The sequence below is a fragment of the Dasypus novemcinctus genome, chromosome 4, assembly GCF_030445035.2.
Source record: "Dasypus novemcinctus isolate mDasNov1 chromosome 4, mDasNov1.1.hap2, whole genome shotgun sequence".
NCBI lineage: Eukaryota > Metazoa > Chordata > Mammalia > Cingulata > Dasypodidae > Dasypus > Dasypus novemcinctus.
In genome coordinates this window covers 109,488,638-109,514,765 of record NC_080676.1, presented here as the reverse complement: position 1 = coordinate 109,514,765, position 26,128 = coordinate 109,488,638, and the positions used below count along the sequence as shown (strand labels likewise).

Genomic DNA, 26,128 nt, shown 5'->3' with positions numbered 1-26,128 from the left:
TGTGGTTCCCCTGGTCATAACCACAACCCAAGAAGTATATTAAGTTCCTCCAACCCTACCCTAAGTACTTGCGGTGTTAGTTGTCAGAAAGTCATACCTATTTTGCTGCCACAGGATTCTGCCTTCTCACCCTCATACCCACTTCCCTCATCTCCACACCTCCAGTATTATGAAAAGTTGTCAGTTCAGGAATTGTGGGAGACTTTGTGTCTGTCCGGATGGATTCAGCAGGAAGCTGAAGAGTTCAGTTTAGCCAGCTGATTTCTCCACAGTGTGTTTCTCTGGAATACCTTGGCACCCTAGTGATGCAGCTATACTCACATTAAACGATCTGAGGGGCAGAAGAGTCTTCTTTCCAAGTACGTACCTCTGATATGGCTTTCTTTAATCCTCCCTTCCTGCCATCACATTTTCGTTCCACCAGTTACCACTTTTGTGGACTTGGGCAGATCTCTTCACCTCTCTAAACCCTGGTTTCCAAAATTTGTATATTAGAGATCATGAGATGTCACTGTGAGGGTGGAATGAGATAGTGCAATAAAGGGCTTAGGGCCATGCAAATTTTCAATTAATTTTAGTTGTTAGAAGTGCTAAAGAGTTAAAAATTTTAGTGAAATTGGTTCAAGGACGGTCATAACATTTTTTTAGAATTTTATTGAAGTATTAATATATCATCCTACACAAACATATATAAACAATAAGTGTATAATAAAAGTTGCAAACTTACAAAACAAACATGCATATTATCATGAGCCATGACATTTGATATACTAGTTCTTCCATGAAATCCAGGCATTCAAAGATGGAGCTCATTAGAATACTCAACAAGATTTTATGAATATCATCATGAAGTCCAACTTATAAATGAGTTTAGTTAAAACAATAAACAGTTGTAAAGGCAGGATATATCCACTCATTCAACCACTCTTTATTGAGCACATGCTATGTATAATCATGTGTATAATAGAAAAAAGAACTTTCTGGTAAATTAAAAGTGGATAAATGATCATGTCCATATTCAAGAAATGATTAAATAAGCTTTTTTTTTTTTTTGAAAAAATAGACTTTGCTTATGTTTTGGTATTAAATAACTACTTCATTTTCAACTCCATTTTGATAGTACAATGGATTGTGACATAAGAGTCTTGTAAAGCTAATACTTACTTCCAAATCCAGGTCTCATTGCAAAATCATACTCCTCTATGTAGAGAAGTTACTCATACTTCAGGAGCCATACTTTGGTACTGTCATCTTTCCTCATTCTAGTTTCTTGTTTGTTGTCCCCCCAAAAGAAAAAAGTAAATATGCTTCTGGATATTTTGATTTAGGTTAACCATCTGCAAGCTATGAAATAAATACATAAAATATAATTTTCTCAATTTATGTTACACCTGGCCAATGATCTGCCAACATTTGTTCTTTATTATATAAAGGAGGGGCAGGTAAGGTAAAGCAAACTTTATAGTACCTTAAATGACAAGCAGTTTGGATTTAATGTGTTAACAGGAACTATTTCTCAGAAGATGTTTTTTAGACTTGGATTATCCCAATTACCTGGGTGGAGGTGATCAAAGTTTAGATTTATGGACCCAACCCCTGATCAGCTGAGTCAACCCCAGGAATCACTGCCTAGGCATTTGCATTTTAGTAAACTACTTAAGCCACTGAAGTTAGACAATCACTGCAGTGAGAGTAAAAACAAACAAAACAGCAAAAACACCACAAAACTGTCACTGATTATAGTGAATTCAATAACATCCCCCCAAATTCATGTCCATTGAAAATTCAGAAGGAGACTTATTTGGAGAAAGGGTCTTTGCAGATGCAATTAGTCAAGAATCTTGAGAAGAAATCACCTGGATTTAGAGTGGGCCCTAAGCCCATTGATTGGTGTCTTCGGTGTCTTTATAAAAAGTGAAGAGGACACAGAGGTACACAAGAAAGAGACCATGGTAAAATGGAGGAGGAGATTGGGATTATGCCCATGTGAAAATGGAGGCAGAGATGGGGATTATGCTGCCACAAGCAAAGAATGCCAGGAGCCACCATGAGCTGGAAGATATGAAGAATCCTCCTCTAGAGCCTCTGGATTGAGCATGACTCTGCTGTCATCTTGAATTTTGATTTCAAGCCTCTAGAATTGTGAGAGAATAAATTTATCATATTTTATGCCACTCAGTTTGTGGTGCATTGTTATGGCAGCCCTAGGAAATTAATAAACTAATGAAAATTGCACTGTATAAAGACAATGTGAGCAGAAAGTATGGGTGCAACTTGAGATTGGAGGCAAACTCCCTGTAGGAGCTTTTAGAAGTTGAGGGATGGCAATGCAAAAAGAGAGGAGAGCCATCCAAAGAAAGAAATGGATAGGTTTGATCATTGATTGGACCTGTTGCCAGGCTAAATTGTGAAGTATGTTAAGAGTGTGAAGTAGCTGAAAGAAGAATATCTGTGTAAGCTCAGCTCCATTGTAAGCGACATGTGGTGATCTTGTCCCAGTGCAGAGCTCCTCCTTCCATCAACACCATCCTTATCAGCACTAGCAATAACACATACCATTTGTATGTCAGACCCTGAAGCGTCTACTATATGAATTCTAGATATTCTGAATACCTGAAATATTTTTGCATTAATAAATGTCTTCAGGAAATGGATGCACATTCTAACATGAGACATGTGGATGCAGTTTTTTAACCAAGTAACATGACTCTGCTGGTTGAATTTCAAATCCAGAAGCACCTGGTAGGGGAGATATTTCCAGGCCTTATGGGCACCTGAGATCACACTGTCTGGTTTTCAAATAGGGTAGTTTCTGCCTGGAACCCTCAGAAATGTATAGATATATTTTTGCCATTTGTGGAACTAGGGAAGCTGAGAGAAGAAATTTATTTTTGGTTAAAGATTATGAATTTAACTTTAAACATTAGGTCATCATATCCTATAAATAAGTGAACACAAACTATTTCTTCTAAGGAGCTAAAATTGATTATTTATTAAAAAATCATAGCAGCTAGCTTTTATCAAGTGCCTACTATGTTCTAGGCACTATAACAAATATTTTGTAACTATTACCTTCTTTGGCATGCATCAGAATCATTTGCTTTGCTGGACCCTGTGCCCAGGGTTTCAGATTCAGTAGGTCTGAGATTCAGAGTCTGAGAATTTGCATTTATAATATTATCTCAGGAGACCCTAGGCTTAGCATAGAGGAGACTTTTAATAAAAGCTAGCTGCTTGTTATTACTTTAAGAAAAATGGAAATGTAACTTTGGGTGGAAACCAATGAAAATTTGTGAACACCTTTGGTAATAATACTATTTTAGTACAACAAAATGGCATGTCATTAACATGTCTTTTCAGAAGCATACCTCTCCACTGAGATTGGAAAATATAAATCTTAATTAAGAATCCTAAGGGCACTGAACACAGAGCCTGCTATGAAATGTATCTTTTGCTGTACTTAAAAACACATGTGCCGGTCCTTATCTGGGCCTCTTCTGGTCCGCAGTGAGATGTTCCATATATATTTATTTTTGACTTTATGTATACCTCTTATATACTCTCCAAAAACATTTTAAAAATGTATGTACTCCTTCACACATATTTAAACATATACAATTGTTCATTATAAACTAAAAAAGTTTTAAATAATCTAAAATAAAATGATGATATCCCTCTTTGAAATGTATCCAATGAATCTAAAAATCCACATTTTGCATTTAAAAATATATAATCAAGCTCTTCTTTAAAAATCTGAAATTTTATATCATTCCTTTTTTATTTGAACTTACATTTCCTTTTACTTTCTTCACCCCATCATACTTTCCTGCAGGAATATATTTATATACATTGAAATTAATATTTTTCTTTTTTATAAGTCCAAATTAAGCAATGCATAATTCATATAAATGCAAAATTATTATTAAAACTAATAAGTGAAATTTTTGGAAATTTTTTCTTTTTTATTAAAATTATAAAATTTTATTAATTGAAACATGAGAACAATCATAGACTTGAAATAAAGTGTTACCAAATGCAGTCAAAACAGTGATTAAATGCAAATCCTACACATGCACATTGTACTCTGGTTCTTTTCATTAAACTTTCCTCTCTCTTCAGTTACCAAGATTAAAACTAATTTTTCATTAGTCTTTGATAAATAATAGCTAATTCCTTTCAATGGACAATCATTTCCCCTGTTGTCTCCATGACATATTTAGTCAGTCTCTAATAACATCTGCTCCCACAGAAACCTCAGTCTTCTAATGTCCTGGTCTGCTCTGTTTCATCGTCATCTGAAAGGGATCCTTTCCACTACTCCTGTAGCCCTCTGTGGCACCACCAAATCTGTAGAAGAAGAGCCTGAACACATCAGTTATGATGACTGAGACCATAGTGTTATATATATTCTCTCCGACTGCCCATGATCTAATTCATTATTCACATTCACACAAAACTGCATCTTAAGTCCAGTGCCCTTATTCTTCCAGGGACATAGATAGAAATGAACTCCATTGAAGGGGTAGGCCGTTTCATCTTACTGCTCTCTTCCTGCGGACCTTCTTGGTGACACATGAAAGGGCTGTAATGAAAGCATAACATCAGTAGATTTCAAACCTCAAGATGAAAGTCATCTATAGTAATATAGCCTTTTCAAGAAACCTCAAATAGAATAACACTGTTTCATAAACTGAAGTTTTACTTTTCCACCATCTCCTTGCTTCATTGACACCTCTCATCACATGTGCTTTAAATGATTTTTGCTTTTAGTTCCTGTATAGAATTGAACATCTGAGGATTATAGTCTTAGTTCTCTCTAGCAGGAATTTCATGATGGACAGCCCATTGTGAGAACTTGTTATGCAATTTACCACACTAACTACATTTCTAAGGTTTCTCTCCAGTGCGAATACTTTGGTGAATTCTGAAGTCAGACCACTGCCTAAATGCCTTGCCAAAATGAACACGAGAGACACCTTTGGAGTGTCTCTCGTGACCCCAAAGGTGTGAACATTTGATAAAATTTTTATTGCACACATTACATTAGTGTAGTTTCTCTCCTGGTTGTATATTCTGATGTTTCTTGAGGCTTGAGGAGTACTTAAAGGCTTTGCAACATTTGTTGCATTTGTATGGTTTTTCTCCAGTAGGGAATTGTCTTATCAGGATGTATATTCTGATGATTAGAGAGGGGAGGGTGCTACTTAAAGGCTTTGCCACTATATTACATTTGTAAGGTTTCTCTCCAGTATGGATTCTTCCGTGTTGATGGATGTCAGACCATTCCGTAAAGACCTTGCCACATCCAATATATTTGTATGGTTTCTCTCCAGTATGAATTGTCTCATGTTTGGAAAGGTATGAATGTTGGGTAAAAGCTTTCCCACTTTTGCTACATTTGTAACATTTCTCTCCAGTATGAGTTTTCCAATGACCTGTAAGGTCTGAATTTTGAATACAGGCCTTGCCAATACTTTGCATTGATATGGTTTCTTTCTGGTATGGATTTCTTTTATGCCTCATGAGGTTTGAGAAACTGAAAAGTTTTGCTACCCTCATTACATTTGTAAGGTTGCTGCTTAGAATGAATTATCTGATGATTAGCAAGCATTAAGTCCTGACTAAAAGCCTTCCCACAGTCATTGCATTTATAAGGCTTGTCTCTAATGTGATTTGTATCCTGTTGTGCAAGCAATGAATGATGCATGAAAACCTTTCCATATTTATTCCCCATGTTGGTTTTGACACTAGGAGGAAATCTTTGAAGTGGGAATACTAAGAACTTTTTTTTTTAAATCCCTCTCCCCCTTGTGGCTTTTTGCGTGCTGTCTGCTCTCTGTGTCCATTCGCTGTGCGTTCTTCTGTGTCTGTATTTTTTTATTTTTATTTCCCCTCCCTGCTTGCAGTTTGCTTGCTGTCTGCTATCTGTGTCCGTTTGCTGCATGCTTTTCTGTGTTTTTTTGCTTGTCTCCCTTTTTTGTTGTGCCACCTTGCTGAGTTGGCTCTGTGTGGTGCCTGCGGGTGGGGCAGCTCTCCACAGTGTGCGGGTGAGCCTGTCTTCACAAGGAAGCCCTGGGATGCCGACCCCGGGCCTCCCATATGCTAGACAGGAGCCAAACTGATGGAGTCACAGCCGCTTCCCTAAGAACATTTTTTGATAGACTTCTCAACTTGATTACATTTATAAATTTTCTCTTTAGTTTGAAATCTCTGCATTTCAGCCAGATGTGAGTCAAATGCAAGTCTACTTTCAAAACATCTGTCATACTTGTTCCTTGCACCACTTTTTTTTTTTTTTTAACTTTAATGAAGTCCTTAAAAATGACTTCTCATGTTTGGAATATTGATATGAGCTTTTTTTTTTTTTAACAAAAACACTGCTTTAGAGTGAAATTATTAGAGGATTTGATGTGCTACTGATCTTTTCTACAAGTGAGACTTTTGTTTTGGGTCCTATGCACTCCTTTGCAATTTCTTTTGCCATATCCCTGCTGACTCTGAAATTCATGCGTATCTGACCAGTCTTCCCTAAAGTCAAAATCCTCAATGCCATGGCTTTCCAATATCACTGGTTGGTATAATTCCCATTTATTAGCATCCTCTTTTAGTAATAATTCCTTGATGGCACATTTAGGAGAAAGATTAGGGAAAATGCAAAGGTTCCCAAGGCACATACTGACTTCTGGAAGGAAGTTATCCTCACCCAAGCTGACCAGGTTCCTGTAGTTCTTCATCATCAGTCCCGTACAAAGCCCTCAACTCAGGGTCCAAGAATTTCAGTTCTTCCTGAGACAATTCTATGGCCATATCCCAGAATGTCAACAGTCTCTTCTCTGCAGCATGGGACCTACTCCCATCTCTAAGACATCACTGGGGAGCCTTCCCATGATGATCCCCTGGGAATGAGACATTCCTGACACTTCTTTCTCAGGTGAGCCTTCTGGCTTCTTTTTCAGGCAAGATCAGTCTTGAGAAGTCAGCCCTGCACATCCTTGTTGGGCGCACAGACAATCACTAATCCTGATTGTTTAGTGACGTTAGATCACTGGGGGCCTGGCTCTGAGGGTACAGAGCCACAAAATATGTGATGCAAATACCGACAGATTTGAAGGGAAAAATTGACAGTTCTACATTGATAGGAGGAGACTTTAATACACTATTATCAATAATGGATAGAACAGATAATCAGAAGATGAATAAACAAATACAGTACTTAATGATGCTCTAAACCAGTCAGACCTAACAGACATGTATAGAACACTTCACCTAACAAAAACAATACACATTCTTCTCATATGCACATGGATCATTCTCAAAGATAGACTACATGTAGGTCACAAAACAAGTCTCAATAAATTAAAAAATATTTATATCATACAATGTATATTCTCTGATCACAGCAGAATGAAGCTATAAATCATTAACAGAGGGAGAAATGGAAAAATCACAAACATGGAAATTAAACAACCAATATTGAAAGATGAAATCACAGGCAAAATTAGGAAATATCTTGAGGCAAATGAAAATGAAAATACAAGATATCAAAACCAGTAGGATACAGCAAAGGCGGTGCTAAGAGGGAAATTTATAGCTATAAATGTTTACATTGAAAAGAAGAAAGACTTCAAATCAGACATCTAATCTCAAAACTGGAAGAACTAGAAAAATAAAAGCAAACTAAACCCAAAGCGAGCAGAAGGAAGGAAATAACAGAAAATAAATTAGAGATAAATGACATAGAGAACAAAAAAAATAGAGAATAAGCAAAACCAAAAGTTGGTCCTTGAAAAGATCAATAAAAATGACAAATCTTTAGCTAGATTGACAAAGAAAAAAGAAAGAGGATACAATGAAAATCAGAAATGAAAAAGGGACATTACTACTGACCCCACAGAAATAAGAAGGACTATTGGGGTAAGGACTATACCCCAATAAATTAGAAAACTTAGATGAAATGGACAAATTCTTAGAAACATGCAAACTACTTGGCTCAAAAAGAAATAGAAGAAATTTACAATACAATCTTAGTAAAAATTCCAACAACCTTCTTTGCAGAAATGGAAGAGTCAATTATCAAATTTACATGGAAGGGTAAGAGGCCACAAATAGCCAAAGCCATCTTGAAAAAGAAAAATGAAGTTGGAGGATTCACATTTTCCAGTATTAAAACTTGTTGCAAAGCCACTGTACATGTCTATCAAAACAGCATGGTGCAGGCGCAAGGACAGACATGTAGACCAACAGAATTTTGCAAATCAAGAGCTGAAAAAGCAACTATCTCATTTATGGTCAACTGATTTTTGACAATAGGGCAAAAACCACTCAATTGGGAATGAATAGTGTCTTCAACAAATTGTTCTGGGAAAACTGGATCCCTATTTGCAAAAAAAAATAAAAGGAGGACCCCTACTTCACCATACACACACATCAACTCAAAATGGATCAAAGACCTAAATATAAAAGCTAAAACTGTTAAACCCCTAGAAGAAAATGTAGAGAAGCCTCTTTTGGACCTTGTGTTAAGCAATGGTTCCTTAGGTTTTACACTCAAGCAACAACAACAAAATAGATAAATGGAACCACATCAAAGTTAAAAACCTTTGTGCATAAAAGTACTTTATCATGAAAGGAAAATGACAACTGATACAATGGGAAAAATATTTGGAAACCACATATTTGATAAAGCTTTAATATCCAGACTATGTAAAGAAATCCTTCAACTTAAAAATAAAAAAACCAAACAACTCAATTAAAAAATGGGCAAAAGAGTTGAATAGACATCTTCCAAAGAAAAAATACAAATGCCAGAAAGCACATGAAAAAATGCTTAACATCATTAGAAATTGGGGAAATGCAAATCAAAACTATCATCACATACCATTTCACACCCATTAGAATGGCTGCTATTGAAAAAATAGAATATAACGAGAGTTGGAGAGGATGCAGATAAACAGGAACACTCATTCATTGCTGGTGATAATGTAAAATGGTGCAACTGCTATGGTGTAACAGTTTGGCAGTTCCTCAGAAAACCAAGTATAGCGTTATAGTAAGACCTAGCAATCCCACTACTAGGTATATATCTTAAAGAATTGCAAGCAGGGACTCAAACAGATATTTGCACATTGATGTTCATAATGGCAATTTCACAGTTGCCAAAAGATTCAACCCAAGTGTCCATCAACCAATGAATGGATAAATAAAATGTGGTATAGACATACAATGGAATATTTTTCTGCTGTAAAAAGGAATGAAGTCCTGATACATAGAACAACATGGATGAACACTAAAAGACGTCATGTTGAGTGATGTAAGCCAAAGGACAAATATTGTATGATCTCGCTTATTTGAAATAATTAGAATAAACAAACTCATAAAAACTGTACTGGTACTATACTATACAAACAGTGATCCCTGACTTAATGGACTACAGTCAATAGTATAATTATAAAAACGTACTGTATCAATTGTAACAAATGTTGGAAACCAATGTCATGTGTTAATAACAGTGTTGTATATGGGAATCCTGTATTTTATCATGATTTTTCTGTAAACCCATAATTTCTCTAATTAAAAAAAATTAAGCAGAAACACGTGAAAAAAGTTGTAGCATTAGTTGAGGGAAACCAATGTATTCTGATGCACTGAGGTTTAATAAGTAGAATTGTCTTAGCTTCCCAGCTGCTATGAAAACTAACATATGTATCTGCTTAACAACAGGAATTTGTTGGCTTATGGTCTCAGAGGCTAGAATGCTGTTTTCTTTCCAAGTGTGGTAGCATTCTTGCATTCTGGCAATCCTTGCATTCCTTGCTTTCCCATCACATGGTGATGTCCTTCTTTCTCTTTTAGTTTCTACTGAATTCCAGCTTCTGCTCCTTCCGGGGGCATTCACTCACTATATCTGAATTTCTTCTGTTTTAAGGACTCCAGTAAATTGGATTAATACCCAACCTCATTCAGTTGGGCAACACCTTAACTAACCCGAATATCTTTTTTTTTTTTTTAAAGATTTATTTATTCATTTAATTCCCCGCCTCCCCGGTTGTCCGCTCTCCGAGTCTATCCGCTGCGTCCTGCCTCCCCGTCCGCCTCTGCTGTCATCAGCGGCACGGGAAGTGCGGGCGGCGCCATTCCTGGGCAGTCTGCACTCCTTCGCGCTGGGTGGCTCTCCCCCCGGGCACCCCCCGCGCGTGGGGCTCCCCCACGCGGGGGACACCCCCGCGTGGCAGGGCACCCCCCGCACGCACCAGCACCGCACATGGGCCAGCTCCACCCTGGTCAAGGAGGCCCGGGGTTCGAACCGCGGACCCCCGACGTGGTAGACGGACGCCCCAACCACTGGGCCAAGTCCGTTTCCCATAACCCGAATATCTTTAAGAGATAATGTCTACAATGTGTACACACTCACAGGAATACAATTAAGATAAAAAATTGTCTAAATTTGGGGAACATGACTCAAGCCATCACAGGGATGAAAAAACAACAACTGTTGTTTCAATTGTCAAGAACACTTGGCTGGTTGCTTTACAACACTGCTTTTCTAAGTTCATGAAGTTCAATATATTTGATTAGATTAACAAATTAGAACTTTAAAACAATTCAGGCTGACATGAATAGACTACTCATGGAGGATATTTAAAGATATTTAATCCAGAGGGTTAAGAGTGAGATGCCAAGAAAACTACAAATACTATTTAGGCCTAGTAAATGAGCAGAAGATAAAAATTTTAGAAGTTAATGCTGATAAGGATATGATGAAATGGGAATATTTCAGATATGAGTATAAATATTGCAGATATGAGTATAAATATTGGTAAAACCCCTTTTGAAATCAATTTGAGAGCTATGAAATTAATTCCTATGCTTTGAGCAAATATCCAATTCCAGTATAATTATAAGTTTTATTGGTAAAGGAAAAAATTAAATGCATGAAAATATTTATTATTTTATTTATAATGGTACAAACTTGAAAATAAAATGTTCAATAATAAAAGCAAGTAATTCTGGTCCTTCAATTCAAATTAATAATATAGAGTTATTAAAAATACTATCATAACATCTATGAAGCAATGTGAAAAATGTTTAAATAAAAAAAATAGAAAGTAATTTCTCTGGTGTCATTCTAAACATGAAGAAATTCATGTTGGCATAGAAATAAGGATTAGAAGTTAATTTGGAAAAGGGAAACACAAATGAGATTCTCTATAATTTTTCTGTTAAAAATTCATTATTGCTACAATGCTATTTCTGTAATAAATTCTTTAAAAATTGTCTAAACCATCTAGGATCTTTTCCAAATAAGGTCCCGGTCATGGACCTTGTCTACTCCATTCTCCAACTCATTCCAGAAACAGGCCATCTTGCTGAAATGAATGTCTTTTCTCATTCAAGGACTATCATAAACCAGTGCACACTGTAAGCCCAACTTACAGTCTGTGTTAGTCAGCCAAAGGGGTGCTGATGCAAAGAACCCAAAATCTGTTGGCTTTTTAAAAGGAGTATTTATTTGGGGTAAAATATTACACTTATAAGGCTCTAAAGAGTCCAACTCAAGGTTGGTTTCTCACCAAAGTCAGTTGGTGCTCCACGTTTTGAAGCAAGATGGCAAGCAATCTCTGCCTGGTCTCTCAGGCCTTAGATCCTCAGTTGCTCTGTTCTTTTTGGCTGAAACTATCAGGCAAATGGTTCTTCTCTCTTTCTGGGGCCACAGATCAAAGTTTCCTCCTCTGCTATGTCTATGGAGCTCTCTCTCCCCTTCTTGTTATCTTCTGTGTCTTCTTGAGTGAAACCCGTTTATATCAGCCTACCAAGGGGGTGGGGACTTAACCTGAGTTATGCCCTACTGACATGTTTGAATCAAAGCCCTAATCTTAACATAATTTAATCAAAGACATCTCAGCTGAAACTAATGCAATCCAAGGGTATCACACCTAGAGGAACAGACCAGTTCACAGCATAATCCTTTTTTTGAAATTCATAAATAATATCAAAGTGCTACACAATCTCAAATTATATAGGAAGATATTTTTTAACTTACTATTGATGTTTTTTTTTTCTTTAGAAAAATACAAAATGGAGCAAAATTGTTTTCATAGGCCACATAGATCCAAATTCATAGAATTCAGTAAAGCAATGGGAAATATCACTTGATTCAATTTGTTGTAGCTCACTAAGAAAACCTTTATAAAAACACTGTGAATAGACACAGAGAGCAGACAATGAGGGGGGGGGAGAGGGGAGGAAATAAATAAGATAAATCTTAAAAAAAAAAAAGAAAACCTTCATAATTCTGGATCCAATGTTTACTTAATTGTCCTCTTTCCTTTTGAGACTCTTTAGAGAAGACATGGTGTCTTAGATAGAGTGGATCCAGTGGCTTTGACTGAACTGCTGCTGAATGTCTGAACTCTAGGAACACATGCTTGTATCTAGCCAACAGCCTGTCTCTTGTAAAGGAAATTCCCACACAAGTAAGCTTTTCAGTGAAAAGAGGCAGCCAGAGAGAATGCCCCACTTGAGACATGCAGATACTCATGTAGGTCTCTATCAAATAATGAGCTCATTGATGAAGTATCAGTTTCCTCATCTGTGGAAACTGGACCAGATTAGGAACTGACCCTTTTTGGATAGACCACATGAGGGATTATATTGGAAATTTTCACATAAAAATTGCGATTTCCTGCTTCATTTGGAAAATCAGAAAGTCTTGTAACACTGGGCTCAAGTTCTCTTATAACAATAGAAACCTGGACCTCACCAGATACCACACCCTAGAGGGGCACATGCCTCTAGTTGGCACAGTTCCTACCACTTCCTTGTGTCCTACTTGCAGTAGCACTTGAATATGCAATCCTTAAGACCTTCCTGGCTTTTATATTAGGTTCAGGAATGTGCTGGTAAATGTTTACCCAGGAGCTCTCCAGGAAAAAAAACCTGACTGGTAGTGTTTGTAAATACTTCCACAATGGCCTATATCAAGTTATTAACATGACAGACCTGTGCCCATTGTAGAGTAGACTATTGTATGGTTTGTGATGATGAGGTGAGGTATGGTATGGAATGGCATAGTATAGTATAGTATGATACAGTTTTTTATACCATGCAGTTATAACAGAAATGCATAACTGCAAGAATAATAGATAGAAGTAAAATATAGTAAAATAATTAGAAAGTGGCGAGTTTAAGGTATTTATTACCTCTGTTTTAAAATAATTTAATTATACATTTATAGAGTTTAATTTTAATATAATGGCTACATTTAACAGACAACTCATAAATTTCCTAAAAGTTAAAAAATTAACTCTAGCAAGCCATTATGAACCAACTCTAGCCCTCTGCTGATTATTCTTGAAGCCAGAGAGAATGTATTATTCCTATACTATCCTTAGCCCCAGTATTAGGCAGGGTTTTCTAGGGAAACAGAATTGACAGGAGATATCTGTAAATATTATGAGATTTTATAAAATTGTCTCATGTGAGTATAAGGATGCACAAGTCCAAATTCTGTAGGGCAGGCTGCAAACCAGAGGCTCCAATGAAGATCCTTGATGAGTTCCCCAGAGGATGCTGGCTTTCTAAAGTAGAGATGGGAATTCTCTCTGAATGCTGAAATAAATGCCTCTTTTAAGGCCTTTCACTGATTGGATGAGACATCAATCATTGGTGAGGGCAAGGTCCTCAGCCGATTGCAGATTAACAAACCATCTACGCCCATTCAACTCACTGATGATTAAAGTCTATGAAATGCCCTTGTATTATGAGTAGCCCAGTTCTTGCTTGACCAGACAACTGGACACCATTACTTGGCCATTGACACATTAACCTAACCATCATAGCTGTCAACCCAGGACTCAGCACTCAATACAATTGTTGAAAGAATGGGTAAATACCCAATGAGTCTATATTCCTATTCCTTTTTGCCTCACTAGGGAGCTAAATTTCTTCCCTGTGGAAATCAGGGACATTTTCAACTGCCATATCTGACTTCGTTCACAGTTCAACCAGCATTTTCTTTTAAGAAACAAAGGAAAATCATTGTATTATAAAATGTGAGATATATTCTAAATTAAAATAGTTAATAGCAAAGCATTTAAGAGTCTGAATTTGTGAAAACAAGCTCAAAATAATGCATATAAATCTACTTCAGAATTTTCAAAGCAAGGCTATGCCTTCCTTTGGTGTTCATTCTATTAGTTCTCCTGAGATAGGAAAGAATTGATTATTAGTTCATTCATTACTTTATTTATTGATTGATTTATCTTAAAGCTGGGTGTGAGAGGAAGAACCTCATAGTATTTATTCACATACCAAGGTCTGAAGAATCCTGTGATCCTTATTCTAGAAACTACCCTATATAGTTATTTATGTATTTTGGCCAAATACCTTAACATCTGCATTAGAGAGAGTGTGGAGTGACAGCTCTGAAATTGGCTGCCTGGATTACTCTGTTCATCAGGGGAAATGCCAGGGTTTCACTGTAAGTGGCTACTTTTCTACCAGGATTGATTGTTTACTCAGTCCCTAATGTCCTAGAGGATTTTTCTTTGAAGAATAAAAGAAGCAGATATAAATTTTAATGAATCATTCTCTAGCATGTGGCTTAAAGGAGCATCTCACTTAGGGTATAAAGAAGTGAAGACAAACATACTTGGCACCATGTAGCAGAAACCCTGAAACCTCTGGGGTGGGTGGAATCTGGCTTGAAAGTAGTTTCTAAAACTCTTCTCTAATTTAAATAGGAGCTAAAAGTGAGGCATCCAACATAAGGAAAATAATTCCTGCTCCTCCATAAAGAAATGACGTTTTCCTCTTGCCCCTTAATGATACATGGTAAAAAATTATGCATGGTAGGTTATGTAATTACATTGTCTCTGCTTATAGTGGGTCCCAGTGTGATGGATTAGCTCCTATGACAATGCCCTCCCCTCAGTGACACAGCCATCAAACAGACTTGACAAATCTTTTACTGCTATTCTAAGCAGTCTCAATCTTTCTTTTTAAATTAGACAAAACATATACAGATTTTATAGGGGCATCAAAAAGTATAGCCTGCTGATATAATCCTACATTTCCCAAATATTTCCTTGTCTAATTGCCTTGAAGAAAACTCAGGAAGTGGCTATGCCACGTCAGATGTGGGGTCTGGGAACAGGAACACGGAAGGAAAGCACTGGAGGCAGTCTCTGACTTCAAAGGGGAAAGGAGGGATCAAGAATCCAGTACAACCCCCTCTGCCCAAGCACACTTCTTTTGTTTTCAGTTATTAATCCTGAGGATCCAGAAGGTATTCCTTACATTTTTATGTTCCCTTTCTCTAATAACTATTTTAGATGTGAGAGCCATCTAGCTGAAACATCTGTCCCGCCATTGATTGCAGGGTTGAGTGGATGATAGGACTTGCTTCATTCCTCAGTTTCCTCTTGTGTGTCTTTATGAAAGCTTTGTATTTGGAAAGGGAAGATTTTCCCAAAGAGAGCATGCAATTCCTTGATTATTACAGGTATAAGGCTAGCAGGATCAACCACCCTGGATTGCCTCGGCCTGAGGGGTTTCCCAAGACAAGTGACTTAGTACTAGGGAAACTGGGATGAACTGGTTACTCTAGTGGGTAGCAATTCTCCTTTACTATGTCTAAATGTGCTCTTGATTGTTGATGGCAAAATAATAATGATGTGTTGATATTCAGGATGATATTTCAAAGTCATGGAAATGATTTTTGAAAGACAAGAAACAGTATTAATGCCCTTCAATACTATTTCATCAATACAAGAAACTATAACCTCTACAAGTACTTGCCTTTAGGTAAAGTTGGTGCTTAGACAAATTTCCACTCAAATCATTTTGAAGAAACATTAAACAAGTGCCATTATTAGTAAGAAACATTATTCACTGACTGAAAACATTCCCTGAAAGAGAAACCTTACTTGAATCCAATTTAACTGTTTTCTCAAAAAATAAATACACAAATGCTGGCAGATACTCAAAAATTCTGATTTCAGATATCAGTCAGAGGTGACATATTTTGATGACTGATGAATGTTATCTCTAGAGACAGATACTGTCACAAATATACGTTACCATTAAAGAGGTATTTCTCGGTCTCCAGAAGGTATGAGATAACTCATTAGAGACACTGAGCAGTGGTTTCTTGGACTGTATTATCGCTATTTTACTGGGTTCATTTCATTGAAGATAAGCACTCCTGGTGCGGCTTCTTGATTTCAGAGGCAGCAAAAGCATTTGGCATCAATATGATCCAGGTGCTGGTGAGAAAGATCAATTGGAAAGCAGGATCATCTCATCCAAAAGAAATGCAGATGGCTGCAACGAATACTGTTATTAGTATCTCTTCTTTTTTAAAATATATAGTGTACCTGATAAAATGCATCAAAAGAAAAAAAAGAGAGACATTGCCTTCAAAGCTGTCTTTTGTTTTAATTGATTCAAATCACAGACAAACATCTGTCTGGATCATCAGCAATTTAATGAAAACAAAGCAGTTTTTTCATTTTCAGTTTCAGTCCTTTAGTCCCTTTCCAGATAAGGTTCTTAGTGGGAAGCTTTATCCTGTACTTAATAAACTCTCAGCTGCAGTCCTCAGCTGAAAGAGAAGTGAGGTTAGGCATTAAATTCCCTTAATCCAACATAATATCATTGAATATATTTCATTACTCAACAAATAATATGCTTAATGAGAAGACAGATGATTAATTTAAACTTAATTATACATTTGAAGACCTTTTCCTTTATTCATTGTTCCCTCTTATCCAGAAATTAATCTTTCCTTCCCCAAATGCATACAGAAAGCACAAACACAAAAATAAATAGTTATTTTTGTCAGGTAAATAATCGTATGATGATGATTTATTTCATTGATACGAAAAATGATTCAGTTTAGGGTTGATATAGTGAACAGTCTAATAAAAATTAGTCCTGGGTAGTATACAAGGCCCACACAGTCACTGTTAAATTATGGCAACACACTCTCCTAAAGGTGTAAAATATTCCAGTGTAAAAATATTCCAGAGACAAATAGATGGGCATGCCAAATAAATTAAATATCTCTAACTGGAATATCACGAGGTGAGCAGTACAGCAATAGCAGAGGTGTCTGCTAGGACTTCAGAATGCCATTCTCACTTAGAAATACAGTGTTGTGAAGGAATCCTTAAATTTCTTTAAATTGATTTATCTCCTTAACATCTTGTATCTTGTGCTATTGATTCGCATTAGCTTCTTTTGACTTGTTATATCTTCTCTTAGCCCATGCATTAAAACTTGTTTTAATGATTTTTAGGCATTTTTTTTCTCTTTAAAATATATTTTTAATGTAAAATATAATAAATATACAAAAGGATGTGATAAGTCCTTGCCTCTCTTCTCATTTTCTATTTAGTGTTTATCATTATATGCAATTATACTATCATTACATATGTATATATTCATAATATTAAACAGCATTTTGCATGTTTTAAGCACTTTATGTAAATTGTGTCATTTTCTTCTGTGTTCTTTTCTTCTGCAACCTACTTTTTCTCTCAACATTATACTTAGACATTTTTCATATTGATAGGTATATATGTAGTTAATTTATGTAAACTGCTTTATGGTATTTCAATGTATGGATATATAACATCTTATTTATTCATTCTTTTGTCAATGGACATTGTTTCTTATTTTTTCTATTATAAATAATCCTGCAATGACTTCTTCTATTTCCTGTTCATATGTGCATGAGATTCTTAATTTTAATACCTACAATTAAATCTACTAGGCTGAACAGTTTTCACATCTTCAAATTTTTTAGGTACTACTATATTGCACTTAAAAGCAACTGTGCCGATTTATAATTCCACTAGCAGTGAATGAGAGTTTGCATTTTTCAATATTTTTTTGAATATTGTTAACAATTACTGAATACAATGAATGCTGTAACTTTAATTTTGATTCCCTAAATTGCTAGAGAACTTTGAGAAAATTTTTCTTGCATTTCTGGGCCAGTAAGTTTTCCTCTTCTGTAAAAAACCAGTTTCTTTATTCACTTTTCCCTATTGGTTTGTTGGTTGTGTCAGATTCTCTTTTTTTATCCTGGAGTCAGAAAACTAGTGTGGCAGTTTGAGATTATTTATGAATTCCAAAAAGAGAGATTATGTTCATAAACTGGTCTGTTCCTCTGGACATGACACCCTTTGATTGTATTAAATTCAAAGATTTAAGTTTACTTGGTTAAATCAAGATTAGAGCTTTGATTTGACCATGTCATTAGGGCAGGCAGGGCTGAGTTCCTGCCCTCTTGGTGGACTATTTAAATGGACACTCACTCAAGGAGAATGCAAAGAAGATACATGGGAATAGAGAAAGCTCCATAGATACAGAACAGGAGAGAACTTTGATTCTGGGGCCGTGATAACTGAGCCATTCACCTGATAGTTTGCTGCTGAAGAGAACAGAGCAGCCAAACCCTATGCCAGCTTACGGTTGAGGTCAGAAGAAGCTGGGCCCATGGAGCCTCAAGAAGAAAGAGGAAGGCTAAATCCTCATAGACATTGCCTGCCATCTTGCACAAGTGGCAAATGACTTTGTGTGAGAAATCAACCTTAAGTTGGACTCTTTAGGGTCTTGTAACTGTAGGATTTCACCCCAGATAAATGCCCTTTATAAAAGCCAACAGATATCTGGCACTTTGCATCAGAATGTCTTTGGCTGACTAATTCAACCAGCAAAAGAGTTCAAGCTGGGGAGGAACATGATCATACTTGTTTTAGAAAGATCTTTCTAGCATTAGTGACGTCTAGGTACTTTCTTTTCTCATGCCACCAAGTGAACCATTTTTTTCTCTCTCTTCTTTCCTTTGTCCCTTATTTTTTATATCAAAGTGTAACTTAGATTCAGTAGAGTGCACATATTTTAAGAATAAAGCTTGATGAATTTTTATGTACACATATACCCATGTGATCATCATGCAGATAAAGATAAAATGCTTCCAGCATTCTAAAAGCCTTTCCAGTTCATACTAACTTCCACTCCCCAAGCTACCACTATTCTAAACTCTATCACAATTAACCATTTCTTTAGTAAAAATTTTTCTTTTGTCTTTAAAATCCTGCTCATTTTCTTGTACCTATTTAATTACTTCAAATATATTGTACGATTATATAAAACACAATTTTCTTTCAACAGTTTCATTTTGTACTTTTCTGTTACTGTTTTTCATTCCAAAGAGTCATCAAAGGCTGGTCTTTCTTGTTTCTTTCCGGACAGCAGGAGCTATGGAATGGAGCACTAGAAACATGGGGATAGGAAAGGAAGGTTTAAACCATAAGTTATCTTAGAGTTAATGTATTAGAAGATGTGAAAAGCCTTTATGAAGGACAAATGATAGAGATTTATTACATTCATGGATGAGGAGATTCATTAATGTAAATATATAAATTTCCCTTTCAATTACTCTATACATCTAATGTAATTCTAGTCAACACCCCAAAAATTTTTTAGTTTACTTGTACACAGAACTTGACAGGAATACCCAGAAATGCACACAGAAATGCAAAGACTTAATAAAATCTAATAGAGGATGAAGAATATGATGAAGGGGATTGCTAAACTAGATATCAAAATTTAATATAAATCGGTAGCAATTGGGATGGTATGTCATTGTGCAGAATCACTGATGTCAAAGACAGTACATCTGAAATCAGCCAGATAATCGAACAGATAGATAGAAAGACAGAAAAATCCAGCAGGTACTTAGGGATTTGAATGACAACATGAAATGCAAAAGCATATGCATTATAGGCATCCCAGAGGGAGAAGAGAAGGGAAAGGAGGCTGTTAGGCAGAAGGTTAAGCCTGGGAAAGCTGACCAAAAATTCGAGATTCCAGAGAAATCACACCAGAACCCAGCATTGGTCATGCCTTTATTATACATGATTACTCATGTAACTCAGTGATGGATGGCCAGGAGAAGCTCCACGCAAACCCTTGGGGATTATAGGTTTATATAGAGAATATAGCAGAGGGGTGTATGTGTGCAAGCAGGGAACACCACATTTTTGTGGCATAGGTAATGGGTACAATGAGAACAGGTACATTTAATAATAAACTTGACTATAGCCTATGTGCACAAATACAGGTTAGACATCTTGTTGCCTCTTTTATGGTCATTCCACCTGAAAGGGTCAGGTTGCTGGCTAGTTTAACCCCACACTTTCCACCAGTTTTCACAAATAACTAGTGGGAGGGGGAAGTGGGCATTCTGTGTCCCCACTCCACCTCAATGCCCTCCACCTTCCGCCTATGCATAAATCTTCTGAGAGACTATCTGAACAGTTAGGGCATTGGAGCATTGCATCTAGATGCCACAACAACCATATGAAAGACAACATTGAACATTAATGTTTGACAGTGAAATTATACAATTCGGAGGATAACCTTCCCATATTACAGATTCCCTCATTTCATACAGACAGGGGCTATTTGATTTAGGGTGAAGGACAACAGTTGGCTCTAAGTCTTAAAGGAAAAGTCTTTGTTTCTAAGCAACATTTCTATTAGTAGATAACAAAGTTCTACATCGGGGGATTTAATGAGGAGATTTCTAATACCAGACCTTTTCCCACTGTGGTCTTACAGCAATGTTTTGGGTGACTCCTATTTCCTGTGGGCTTAAGATTCCCAATCAGTGAGGCTGCATGGGCCAGTATCATGACCAAATGACTTCATTTTTCCCAGTTTGTATAGTTTGAGGCATAGGCAACAAGAAATTATTATTACTTCCCTTTTTGGGCTTAGGGCGGTTGGCACTTTAATTTGAAATCTTAATGCCTGCATCAACCCAGTTAGCATTTTAACTGGAGCAGGGGCCAGAGCTAATAGTGCTGAATTTAAAAGGGTTGAGACTGGATACCGCTTTTTAGTCCATTATTATAAAGATCCCTTATTGTCTTTCATTTGTTCCTTTAAAAGGCTATTCATCCTTTCCATAAAAAGTCCAAACAATAACCTGGTTCATAGTGTAAAACTGCATGAGGTGACTTGTAAATGGAGTTCTTTGGTCATTGCCAATTTGAGCTGACACCCCATATAGGGCACTTACATTTTCTAGGCAGTGAATACTAACTGGCTGGTTCCAAGTGTCCTGTCGCAGTATCTGTGGCAGTGAAAGCATACCTTGCCCCTTCCGAGAACAGGAGGAGACCAATGTAATCCACTTCCTATCATGCTACAGGAGCCTGAGCTCGACCAATATGTCCCATCTGTGTTGGAGTGGGCACAATGGACACTTGTGGGTGATGTCCATGAGCAGCTGGTGAGTAATAGGCAGCTAGAAGTGCTGCCACAAGGTTAGGTAGCCACAATGTCCACTTTTCCTGTGGAGCCACTCTGCTGCTTCTCAGGTCTCAGTGGTATGGCTGTGGATCTTCATGAGGGCTTCTGCTTCAACACTTCCAAGAGGGGTGTTAGAGGAGTGGGCGGAGACATGATAGACATTTACCTGTTGCTGCTGGCAGGTGATCCAGATGTTCTCCCACAGATCTGTCCCCCACAGAGGGTGGCATAAGACAGTCCATTGTTTCTGTTTTATTTTTAGTACCTGCAATCCACCCCTGGATACGGATGGCAGTCTTCAGAGTGACCAGACACTATTGGGTTAAGCCCTTTATTTGCAAAGGGTGTGGTATGCTGCACAAAATTGCTTTCCTAAGGTGCTCTATGGTACTTTGGTCCCTTTCCACAATTGTGCCTAAAACCTAAGGAGTATTTATTTAGAATGTTGTCTTTGCCACAAACCCCACCCAAAGCCAGTATTGGTGCTGGCCACATCCAATTCACAGGGTAAGTCAGGGTCCACTGCCCTTACTATTTGAGCCTGTGCTATTGTCCTCTTCACTTCTTTAAAAGCTGCCTACTGGGAAGTTCCTTTCATTCCCATGCACAATTATATGAGGGATGAGGTGTTGCCAGTACCCCAAGAGCCCCAGAAGGCCATCAATTGTTTTGGAGTACGTGGTGTGGGAAAATATTGTACTTTAACAACACTTAAGAATTTGACAGAGCAGTAGGGACCTTACAGCTTATCCCAATTGTTTGCCCATTCCAGGCTCTCAAGATAAGATATTTTTTTTTCTGAAGCTTCTTTTAATCCTGAAAGAGAATTACTGGTTAACATAATATCATCAATATAGTGAAATAGGGTTACTGACATAGATTTCTTCCATGTAGCCAGATCCTTTGCCACCAGGCCAGGCCAGGTGGTTGGGCTATGCACATAGCCTTGGAGAAGCACAGTAAAAGTTCATTGTTGGCCTTCTCACAGGAAGGTGGATTCAGGATGGCCTGACTTGTCTAAGGAGATACTAACAAAAGCATCAGTAAGATCTAAAGCAAAGTGATTGTGACATAAGTGGGCACTAATTTTTAGTAATAAGCTAACAATGTTTGGGACTCATGCATACAACAGCAGTGTTACTTTAATTTACAATAATCTACTGTTATGCACCACCCTATGGCAGCTACCCAATTGGTTATTTTCTTTATGTAGCCATAGGGCTGCTTTGTCAGGAGAGGGGGGCAAATTAGAAAAATGCAAGCTAAAGCATGTACCTCTTGATTCCCAGGTGAAGAGATTGTTTCTGTGACATACACCATCTTTAAAATAATTAAAACCATGATTAACATCATTATACTTTTATCTAATATTATGCAGAAAGCATTGTTAAATTTCTAGGAATTTTATACAATCTCTAAGTATTTGTATGAACATTTTTTCTTCCCCTCCCCCTTCCCTGCTCTGCAGTTTTTTCTGTCTGTGTCCATTTGCTGTGTGATCTTCTGTATGTATCTATTTCTCTTTTATTGTCTTCTCTTCTTGTCTTTCTCCTCTAGGATTCATCAGGATTCGATCCTGGGGACCTCTGATGTGAAGAGAGGTTCCCTGTCAATCGGACCACCTCAGTTCCTGGTTTCTGTTGTGCTTCACCTTGACTCTCCCCTTCATCTCTCTTTTGTTGCATCATCATCTTGCTTCATGATTTACTTGTGTGAGGACTGGCTCAGTGCGCAGGCACTTGGTTTGCTGTGCAGGCACTCAGCTCACCATCAGGGCACTGGCTTGCCATGTGGGTACTGGCTTGCCATACAGGCATTCTTTCTCTTCTTCTTTTTCACCAGGAGGCCCCAGGGATCAAAAGCGGGTCCTCCCATACGGTAGGAGGAGACCCTGTTACTTGACCCACATCTGCTTCCAGAAAAAATTTTTTTTAAGGTTTTAAAATTTATTTCTTTTCACCCCCTTGTTTGCACTTGCTGTGTCTGTTTGTCTTCCCTGTTTCTTTTTTTTTTTTTTTTAATTTTTTTATTTTTTATTGACTTTGTAATAATATTACATTAAAAATATATATGTGAGGTCCCATTCAACCCCACCCCCCCACCCCCCCTCTCCCCCCCCCCAACAACACTCGTTCCCATCATCATGACACATCCATTGGATTTGGTAAGTACATCTTTGGGCACCTCTGCACCTCATATACATTGGTTCACATCATGGCCCATACTCTCCTCTATTCCATCAAGTGGGCCCTGTGAGGATTTACAATGTCCGGTGATTACCTCTGAAGCACCATCCAGGGCAGCTCCATGTCCCAAAGACGCCTCCACCTCTCATCTCTTCCTGCCTTTCCCCATACCCTTTGTCCATTATGTCCACTTTTCCCAATCCAATGCCACCTCTTCTATGTGGACATTGGATTGGTTGTGTCCATTGCACCTCTATGTCAAGAGGAGGCTCAGATTCCACCTGGATGCTGGATGCAATCCTCCCATTTTCAGTTGTAATCACTCTAGGCTCCATGGTGTGGTGGTTGTCCTTCTTCAACTCCATCTTAGCTGAGTGTGGTAAGTCCAATAAATCAGATTGTAGGTGCTGGAGTCTGTTGAGGCTCAGGATCTGGCTATCACATTGTCAGTCCAGAGATTCAAATCCCCTAAATATATCTTAAACCCCAACATTAACTGCACCTCCAGCACATTAGCATGGAAGTCTTATGAAGGGAGATCCCATCTGAGTCCAGATTCATCACACATAAACACCATTTCCAAAGAGGGGCCATCTGCCCTGGTAGTTAACCCCATCGGCCATGACCATAACTCCCATGGGTCTCTTTAGCCCTCAAAGGAACCAATATCTGGGGGTTGTATCTGCTTTATCTGTCTCTCTGACTCTGCTCAGTTGTGCATGAGGGCAAACCTTCTGCCAGCCTCCAGACTCTTTTTTAGAAACTTGTAGCCATATAAACTCATTTCTCCTTTCCATTTCCCCCTTACTTTAGGTCAAACAGCATTTTAAAGTCATGGTATTTTATGTAGACATGGATATTCTGCTGATCCGCATTGAACCTTCCGTATAAGGTCATTTTCCAGTTGCATCATCAGTTGGTAGTTGATAGTGGTCCCTCGTTGCCAGGGAGGCTCATCCCCGGGTGTCATGTCCCGCGCTGGGTGTCTTCCCTGTTTCTTTAGGAGGCACTGGGAACTGAACCTGGTACTTCCGATGTGGGAGGGAGATGCCTAATCACTTGAGTCACCTCTGTTCCCTGCTTCTTGTGTCTCTTATTATGTTTTTCTTTCTGTATCTCTTGTTGTGTCATCTTGTTACATCAGCTTACTGCACCTACCTGTTTCAGCAGCTTGCTGTCTTGCTTGTCTTCTTTAGGAAGCACCAGAAATCTCCACTCCCTGGTTTCTTGTGTCTTTCATTGTTTTTCTTCTTGCATCTCTTGTTGCATCATCTTGTTGCTTCAGCTTGCCATGCCTGCCTATTGTGCCAGCACTGGGAACCAAACCAGGGACCTCCCATGTGGTAGGCAGGAGTTAAGTTATTTAAACCACATCCACTTCCCTGTATAAATATTTCACTCATACAATTTTGGTTAACAGAAGGTTAAAAAAATTCCCCTTAAGTTTATAACACTTTTAAGCACTTTCCATTTAACTGATAACATATCAAATGAACTTAACTATTTTATTACTTTACTTTTCACCTTTACACTTTTATCATGATTACATTAACTAAGAGTTTATTTTAGCAGTACAGGAAAAACTACTTTCTCCATTTTTAATGAAAACCTAAGATTCCCAATGGAATCAATATTATTTTATTGCTACCACCTTAATATAGTACATATTTATCAGAACAGTAACATTTCTCATGTTAAGAATATATTACTTTTAAGAAAACTGTGTTACTTTAACAGAGGGAAAGTCAAGTTTTGTTTTGCATCAGAACACCATTTGGGGGATGTGGACTTAGCCCAGTGGTTAGGGCGTCCGTTTACCACATGGGAGGTCTGCGGTTCAAACCGTGGGCCTCCTTGACCCGTGTGGAGCTGGCCCATGCACAGTGCTGATGCGTACAAGGAGTGCCTTGCCATGCGGGGGTGTCCCTCTTGTAGGGGAGCCCCATGCGCAAAGAGTACACCCGATTAGGAGAGCCACCCAGTGGGAAAGAAAGTGCAGCCTGCCCAAGAATGGCTCCGTCCAGACAGAGAGCTGACACAACAAGATGATGCAACAAAAAGAGACAGATTCCCATGCTGCTGACAACAACAGAAGCGGACAAAGAAGAACATGCAGCAAATAGACACAGAGAACAGACAACTGGGGTGGGGCGGGGGGGAAGGGGAGAGAAATAAATAAATAAATCTAAAAAAAAGAGAACACCATTTGGTAAACAAATTGTAGTTACCATAGATTATCAACTGATTGAGAATAGGTTTTTGCTATAAGTTTACTTTTTGTTGTTGACATCAACTCCTAGATTTCTACTTAGTAAAGTTTTCCCAGAATCAGTTATTTACATTGTAATCTTTCAGTTTGGAAAATGCTTTTACAAACTCCCCATAATTATCCATAACCACATAGATTGGTTACTTCATCTTAAGGCAAATTCCACCTTTAAATAATCTTACTGAATTATAATCAACAATAAGCAAAATTCACTTCCACTAACTTTTCTACAACTTGCCATGTCTTGTCCTACATATTTCCACCCTGATTTTATGAAAGCCAACCATCTTATCTTAGGATGAAACACATTCCCTTAAACAATCTTATCAAATTTTAGTCGGCA

The 26,128-nt window shown here is 37.7% G+C and overlaps 1 protein-coding gene across 1 annotated transcript in view; it reads right to left on the bottom strand.

Moving 5' to 3' along the window:
* Nucleotides 1–21,572, bottom strand: part of LOC101442415 (gamma-aminobutyric acid receptor subunit rho-3) — a 49,673-nt gene extending 28,101 nt beyond the window's left edge. Inside the window, 3 exon segments of the mRNA XM_071214486.1 lie at nt 1,165–1,276; nt 16,175–16,299; nt 21,497–21,572. Of these exon segments, the coding sequence (XP_071070587.1) occupies nt 1,165–1,276; nt 16,175–16,299; nt 21,497–21,572 (313 nt within the window).
* Nucleotides 21,573–26,128: the final 4,556 nt, after the last annotated feature.